The sequence below is a fragment of the Oculina patagonica genome, chromosome 9 (assembly GCF_052425735.1).
Source record: "Oculina patagonica isolate OP01 chromosome 9, crgOcupat, whole genome shotgun sequence".
Taxonomy (NCBI): Eukaryota; Metazoa; Cnidaria; class Anthozoa; order Scleractinia; family Oculinidae; genus Oculina; species Oculina patagonica.
In genome coordinates this window covers 8,009,313-8,017,139 of record NC_135766.1, presented here as the reverse complement: position 1 = coordinate 8,017,139, position 7,827 = coordinate 8,009,313, and the positions used below count along the sequence as shown (strand labels likewise).

General features: G+C 40.5%; 1 protein-coding gene across 1 annotated transcript; it reads right to left on the bottom strand.

Moving 5' to 3' along the window:
* Nucleotides 1-4: 4 nt before the first annotated feature.
* LOC144665728 (galactosylgalactosylxylosylprotein 3-beta-glucuronosyltransferase 3-like) lies at nucleotides 5-6,057 on the bottom strand. The gene is made up of 5 exons (XM_078527023.1): nucleotides 5,888-6,057; nucleotides 4,482-4,684; nucleotides 2,139-2,758; nucleotides 1,354-1,647; nucleotides 5-291 (listed from the first exon to the last, which is right to left on the bottom strand). The coding sequence occupies exons 2-5, from the start codon at nucleotides 4,633-4,635 to the stop codon at nucleotides 187-189; spliced, it is 1,173 nt and encodes a 390-aa protein (XP_078383149.1). The 5' UTR covers nucleotides 4,636-4,684; nucleotides 5,888-6,057; the 3' UTR covers nucleotides 5-186.
* Between the last annotated feature and the right edge of the window lie 1,770 nt (nucleotides 6,058-7,827).

Genomic DNA, 7,827 nt, shown 5'->3' with positions numbered 1-7,827 from the left:
GCCATTTGCCATAACAATTCTAAGTACACCATGTTAGGCATTGAGAATTACTGGACTGAATAATCAGCATGGAAAAATCTTCGTAGGCCTCCAAGTCCCCATCAGAAAATGACAGTTAATAAGGTATGGTAAATTAGTAACAAGAACCATCTTATTTAACAGTTTGAGGCTTGTGTGTAGTCCTGGTTACGTCTCGATGCTTTTATCCGAGGGCCTCCCTTCTTTTGTCAGTTGTCTTTCCCCCACAATGCTGTCTTTTGGTGTTTCCGTTCTCGTGTGCCATACATACACCTAATGAGAGATCACAAACAGAGAATAAAATTACCAAACACAATATTGACAGGATCTCCTCCAGAGAGGGACACCCTAGCGAGCGGTCTGGATCGGGGTCATAGTGGCTTTCTCTACCCAGGTTGTAAATGGGCATGGGCAAATGTAATGCTGGGGGTAGCCCTGCAATGGACTAGTCGTTTCATGCTACTGAAACCGAGATGCGTTCCAGCCTGTTGGGCCAGTTGGCTCGAACACAGACTTTACCTTACTTCCCCCGGCAGCTGTCAGGAGAGCGAATCCCTCGAAATTTCTACTATATTGATAGGTTTTCTCCCTTTCGCACGACGAAGACATGAGTGCAAAACACCTTACTGGAGCAATGCAAGCATAAGCACCAAGGGCCGGATTCGCGAGGCCTTCTTAGCTTAAAACATGAATCCTAAGTAGTTTTGGAATACAAAAGCTTGTTGTAAACAAACATTACTAAGGATGCATTTTAACTAAAGAGAACTTCATTAAACTGGTCCCTGAAGCGTAACTACTTCCTTCTTATATTCTCTCTTGAAGGATGTCAAATCACAATCAGAATCCCTAAAGTACTGCGCGTGCGTGCAAACATCCCGTGGCTTTTTTCGTGCTTGCTTACGTTTTACATTATTTAGACAAATATTTAAACATTATCGTAAAGAAGACTCGATTACAATAAAGACTGGCATATTCAACAGGGGATATCTGGATGCACCATTAAATTCTCTTTTTATTTCAAAGAATATATGAAAAGAGAGGATCCTGAAGGGGGGGGGGGGGGTACCAAATCCCATTTCCTAGCCCAAATTTTGCCCAAATCCCATTTCACAGCCTATTGTTTTCCGATTTGTCAAGTCTTATTTCTAGTTCCATTGTTTATTTGTTTGTGAAGTCCCAGTGACCCAAATCTCATTTTCCCAGTGAAAATTTACCCAAATCCCAGTTCCCATTTTACCCCTTCACTGGCCCCTCAAAAGAAATAACAAGAAATTCTCTCTTGGGCCTGAGAGGGTCCATGCCAAAATGAATAACACTATTTACTAACACTCTTACCTTGCTACAATTGGGCGTAACAGGCTCCAACTCTTTCCTTGTTGTTATTTGACTTAGTAAAGAAGATTCTAGCATCCCTGCTTTCTTTGGTGCCAGGAACTTAGCTTTGGGGAACTCAACTAACAACTTGTTGATATTCACAGCGAATGCAGCCATGTCGATAGGAAATGGACGAAACAGACCCCACTTGGCATGGAAACCAACGACCTGACCATTCTTACACACGGGACCCGCCCAACGAACGGCGCCAGTGAATGCCACTGGCCAAACACCAACACCTTGTATCCAGCGCATCTAAAGATAAATAAGAACTATTGTAATAACAATAATACAACCGCGAGCTCGAGGCTGTTTGGTGGCTGACATTTGCCAAGGGGCGAAGCTCCGAGCTAATTATTGACTGAACTCGACAGAAACTAAAAGTTAGTGTTCTTATTGTTTTGGCTACTTATTGCATTGGAAACCATAGACATCAGCTCTTTGTCATTTTACACTATTTGGCTTTCATAAGCGTCTGAGGAATAACGTACGATAACGTACATGTTCTCCTACTGAAAAGGCAAAATAAAAGATCTTGACTAGCAAAGCACACCATACCAGATCGAGAGAAGGATTTTTGTAAAAGATATCTGCGATTCTCAAGATAAAACAATTTTTGACTCCTTCTGTTAAAATTTATCGAAATTACAGTTTTTTTTTTCTTTTTAATGCAGTTTAGGATTTCCTATCCCCCACTTGAATTTAAGCAATGTTAAATCTACGTTCAAAAAAGTTAGTCACATTACCTCGTCAAAGATTCGACTATCGTATGTGTTGTCATCATCTGCAAAATAAACCACTCCAGTAGTCCTGTGGGGATCAATGTTTTCTCTTAACCATTGAATACCAAGATTCCTCTGTACCACCCCACGGGGTTTTAGCCTTCGTATTTCGTTTCGATGGCGTCGCAGCATGTCAGGGGTCCTAACGTTAAGATGAGTAAACTTTAACCCTGAATTCCTCAGGAAGTTAGCTACTAAGTCTGTTTTGTTGATGGAGTCCTCGACCACAATCCAGTGAAGATTTTCGACGGGCTTCAAAGCTTGAGAGACTCGCGTAAGTTCGGCTTTCTGTACAAAGCGTTTAAACGTAGGGGTGATAACAAAAACTGTGGGCAAGTTAAAATCCTCGCGTGCGTTGGACCTTTGTAGTTTATTGTTAATTTGTTTATTTGTTCGAAGATCGCGAGATAACTGAATGAGATTGCGTTTCAGCTCCTCTTCAGTCTTCTTTGCTTTTATCAAATACTTGAGAAGTTTCTGTTGTTTTTCCTTCATTCTCTGCAGCTCTTTTCTTGATTCAAAATTGTTTTGTGTTTTTGTTTCTTTTGTCTTTTTCAAAGGTTCCTCTGTATCATTTCCTGAATCTGTGATGTAAAAAACAAATAAAGTTTTCATCATAATTGCTAAATATTGAAATTGAAAGCTACCACACTGAGAATACCTAATGTAATAATTTGCGTGCTCCCTAAAGAAGCAAACGTACAGTATGTGGCCCTTGGTCCGGACGAAAAAGACGCGAACGTGAATTTCTCAGCTTAGAAGAAGAGCAGAGAGCTGAGATTTGTCCTGTACGTTACCGTGCCATCCAGCTAAAATGTGAAAAGATAACAGCTTCTGTGCTTACTTGATTTCCCTGTAATATCGAAAACGGTGGTTCGGTTTGACGGCCCTTGGTCCGTACAGCGGGTCCTCAGTCCGGACAGCACGCAAAATTAACGCAACAATTGTTCAAAATCTAATCTAAAGAAGCTCCTTGCACATTTTTAATATGTTTTAGTGAAATTCAGAAAAATGAAATAAAAATTTTAGGGAAGAGAGTTGTATTTCATCTTATCAAGAAGTACAGTGAATTTTAACTATAACGCTTATCACATTGATAAGCGTGATTTGCAAAGTTTGAATTAAAACTTCTCGTTTTAGTTTTACTGTTGTAAAATTAAGTTTATTAATGCCTTAGAACTCAAACGAAAGGTGTTAATTGTGTTAGACTCGTTTTCTTTCAGTATTATTTAGCTTGCCACCTTCAGAAGTTTGAAGTTATATTTGGTTGCCGTCAGGGTCTTGACCAAGGACCTAGACAGGAAAATTACTTATTTGTTACTTTGGACGGAAACTCAAGCGGTCAATCAAATTTTTTGCACTTGTCGGAAGAATATTTCATATACAACAATTCTACCAAAAATTACCTCTTTTAACCTGCTCAATTCGGATATACAGGAATGTAAAGAAAACCAGTTAATTTGAGGCGCCAAAACAAACTTCACCTACCTTCACGTCCACTTAAAATTCTCGACTTCACCGCCAGCAGGAAAGCCTTCTAGCGAGGTTAAGACAGCAAACAGATCAAGAAATCTTTGGAAAGGTTCGGTTTTATCAAAACTGTATTTCCTATCGGAAAAATTCACGATGAACCGAAAGTGTCCGGACCAAGGGCTGTCCGGATTTAGGGCCACATACTGTACGCGGTGCTTCTGTTTATTGGTTGCAAAATGTATAACTAACCCGCAAGAAAATACCCCCCGCCCTCCCCATTAGCATTTTATTCCAAATTCTGCTTAAAGAAATAAAAACAATCTAACGTTTTAATGCTGTTTAGTGACACATTTTCGCACAAAAGTAACAATAACTGAAAAGATTCGACTATCGTACAGTGTATGTGCATGAAAAAGTATAAAAGCCCAAAGTTACCATATGATCAGTCATGATCTGCCATCTCGGGAGTGGGGGAGGGGACTAAATAGTGGGGGGGGGGGGCTTATTAAACAAACTTGGATTTCCAGAGGATGGCTTGTTAGAGGGGGGGGGGGGGGTAATAGAGCTTTTACGTGCTACATGCATGTGCTCAAAACGTGTTTGAAATTAAGCCAGGTTCGTGAAATAGTGCTTATAGCATTAACCTACATCACAACACGTGACAGTGTAACATAACGAAAATATCGAGGCTTATCGTAATAAAACAAGGTCAACAAATGCATTGACTACAAAGTAGTGGCCTAGCAACTTAGCGCTTGACGCCAACTTACGGAAAAAGATACTCCGGCAAATCGTTCCTAGATGTTTACTTAATAAAATCACATTTGTACTCACCTTCGAACAACATACTGCCAATTTCTCGCGAAGTTATTCGACCGTGAGACGCGGCCACAGATGTGCACATCGGCTCGTCTTTGAGCATAAGATATGCGAACAAGCTGACGAACACTATAAGTAATAGCAGTTTGGTACATCGTATTCGATTCATTATTTGGGCCGCATTGAGCTTGAATTGAAGAGTATCATAGCATTTGGCACTGAAAATCAAACGGGAAATTAGGGGAATACAATTTGGAAAGTAGGTAAAAAGAGAATTTAAACCCTTAATTTGAGTGTTAAATGGGTTTAGCTCCAGAGAAACTAATTGGGGACGCTTCCAGAAAACGTCGTGTTCTAAGTCTATGCCATGTCTTTCAGGTATATGAAAGGGGTACCTTTTTTCAGTGAAAGGTATACGAAAGGGGTACAATTTCTGTCAAAATGGTATGTAAAAGGTAAGGGGTTGTAGCTCCGGGAGGAGCCTCCCCGTATAAAACTTTTTTGAGTAACCCCTCGGGGGTTTCCTATGATTAATGAACCGACGGCTGTACACCTAAAAGATATTTCGAACATAAGTTGTATTAGTATGTGTGGTACCAAAAGGCTATGGTTTTCGAGCCGTTTTGGTCTCTCGGGTACGGATTTTGACAATTTTGGCCTGAAAAAGGGCAAGTGTAGGTATAATTTTTTGGAAGAAACTATTCATCTGTATGTCATATCAACTGATTACACAAACCAAAGTAGTTCCTGGGTAGGATCGGGTCTGGAATAGAGTATCGATTTTCAGATCAGGTAAGAAACAAGGTAGGGAGAATCGTATATTTTGATCTGAAATAGAGGGTCGCCTACTACCACTTGGAAAAAGGCCGGTTATTGGCTCTTCAAACAATACACAACAGGTCAAAACAATACCCCTTGGCTTGGAAAAAAATGGAGAAAGCGTTTGTAACGAAGGTAAAGAGAGGGTCCATAGAAGAAGTGGTTTACTGGAAATAGGATATGGATTTTAGGAAGCGCATCACACACCCCACCCAAAATTTCGAAGAGTACCTCCCCTCTCTCCCACATGTACTGCTGGTCAAACCGGAAGTAAAAAGGCTTTATGCGCGTTGTTGATTTTAATAACAATAAGTTGTTGGCTATAACTTATGATATTTATTGCTCTTGACATCTAGAAGTATAGTGATGATGATATTATTGTGAACAGTGTATGCTAACTTCACTAACCACGAGAAACTAAATACCAGTGGAATAAAAATTGTGACTTAAGTCATCGGATCGACAAATAAAGATGTTATCATAAAAGAGCCCGATCTTTCTTTATGCCGGATCGACAAGATCAACACAGTATCTAAGCTTGCGAAGAGAGGTGATTAACATCAAAAATATAACACTGTTTGTATCCAAATAAATTCACTCACCTAGTGATGTGGTGACTTGTCCAGTGTTATACCACAAGTCATCGGTGTAAATGCGGACTTCTGGAATTTATGACCCTATTAACGATACGAAAACATAACATATCCATTCAACTGAATGAATTTTTTCTTTAACAGCGACATTCAAATGCACGCTTCATGTCCAGCCTTTGTTTCTCAAAGCAGGACTTGGTCTCAAAGGACCACCTGCTAGTGTAAAAGTCTATAATCAGTCGTTCGGGCAGGTACAACCGGAAAGACCTCTAGTATTTACTGCGCGTGCGTTATTCGGATAAGCTTTCAGTTTTATACCACAGTTTTAAGAGCTCCCCCCCCCCCCCCCCCCCTCGTTTGTCAATGTTGGGAGTCTGGGGCGATCTCTTCTGGCGTCACTAATAGACCTCTTTAGCTTCGTTTGTTTGTTGACCCATTTCACACCACGTGATGTCACCCTTGAGAGTAACTTCTTTCAACTTTAAACAAATTCGCGTGGAAATGAGTGAATAAATTCCAGATTGACAAAAGAACAACTGTCTGGAGAGTATCACATGATCTGAAATAAAAAATTCTTTTCTCGAGCATCGTTAGTGATAAAACTAGAGAAATCGTGCAAATTTAGTTGTGGGGTTAACTTTGAAAGGAAACAGGTCGAAATCATCCCTGTTTCTAACGATGCATTCAAAACCTGCAACACTTTGATTTTCAGACGTTTGTCAATTATTACATATATGGCCAAACATAGCCATGCAATCTTTTCTTAGGGTCTGATTACATGGCAAATTTCAGCCCGGTTTGCCGGGCTGAGATTTCAGCCCGGCTTCCTGAACAAATCTTCTTAGGGCCTCTTCATATGATCCCGGTTGACCGGGTTGGCCCGTTCCGAGATTCGGCTCCTTCTATTTTCTTTGTAATTTTTGGTGTTCATTGGGGCGGGCCGCCTCCGTTCCGTTCCCGTTCGGTCCGGCCCATCACTTCAGCCCGCCGGCGCACCTTTTGGCTTCCCTTTCGTCTGGGAGGTCAAATGACATTATTGCCTGGAAATTCCACTTCAACGATTGCTTGTACAGGGTCGATAGCTACGATGTCGCAGTCAACTTCATGTGTCGCGGCAATTTGGTTCGTTTCTATTCCCCTCCCGGGCTAATTCCTTTGAGACGTCATCTGTCCTTCCGCGCCGTCCGCTCAGTGGGCCCTTAAAAAGACATTTGCGATTACATGAGAATAGTTTCATCCCAAGCCGAATTACAGCCCAGGCAAACGGGGTGAAAAACCTTATGTAATCGCGTTTTCAATTTCAGCCCGGGCTGAAAATGAGCTTACGGATGCGGAGTGATGGTTTTCAACGAAAGAAAATGGCGGCCACGATAATTATTCAGTTTTAAAAGTGTTCAGCCCGGGCTGAAATTCTCCATGTAATCAGGCCCTTAATCATTCCTTTCGTGTTTCTCTTAGTCTAAATTACACCGTTGTTATCAATTTACTTGTATCTACAGGATTGTTTAATACAGTTTTATGTAACTTAAACAAAATAAAGTTATAGTCAGATCAGTCAGAACAATATGTGCTAGTGGCAAGTGCGAAGTATAACTGTTTGGGTGGTTTGGGCTTTCAGTTGTATTCTTTGAACAAAGAATTGTATGCATGATTGCATAATGAAGTATAAGATTAAATGGAAATTTTGCCAAGATAATTATTCATGATTATTCAGTATTTAGTATCAAACCGAGATTAACTGCCTCAAAAATATGGTTTCTTACCCGCATTTGACCTTGGTTCCTTTGCGAAAAACTGTTATTAAAGAATAGTTTTACCTTAGAAACTGCCCTTTAACTTTGTTCATGATACCGAAAAGGCTGAGAGAGTGAGTGCTCACACAAAAAAAGGCCTTGGAATGTAAAACCGAGTATTGAGAAGAAGTACTTTTACCTTTAACTGTCGGGAAT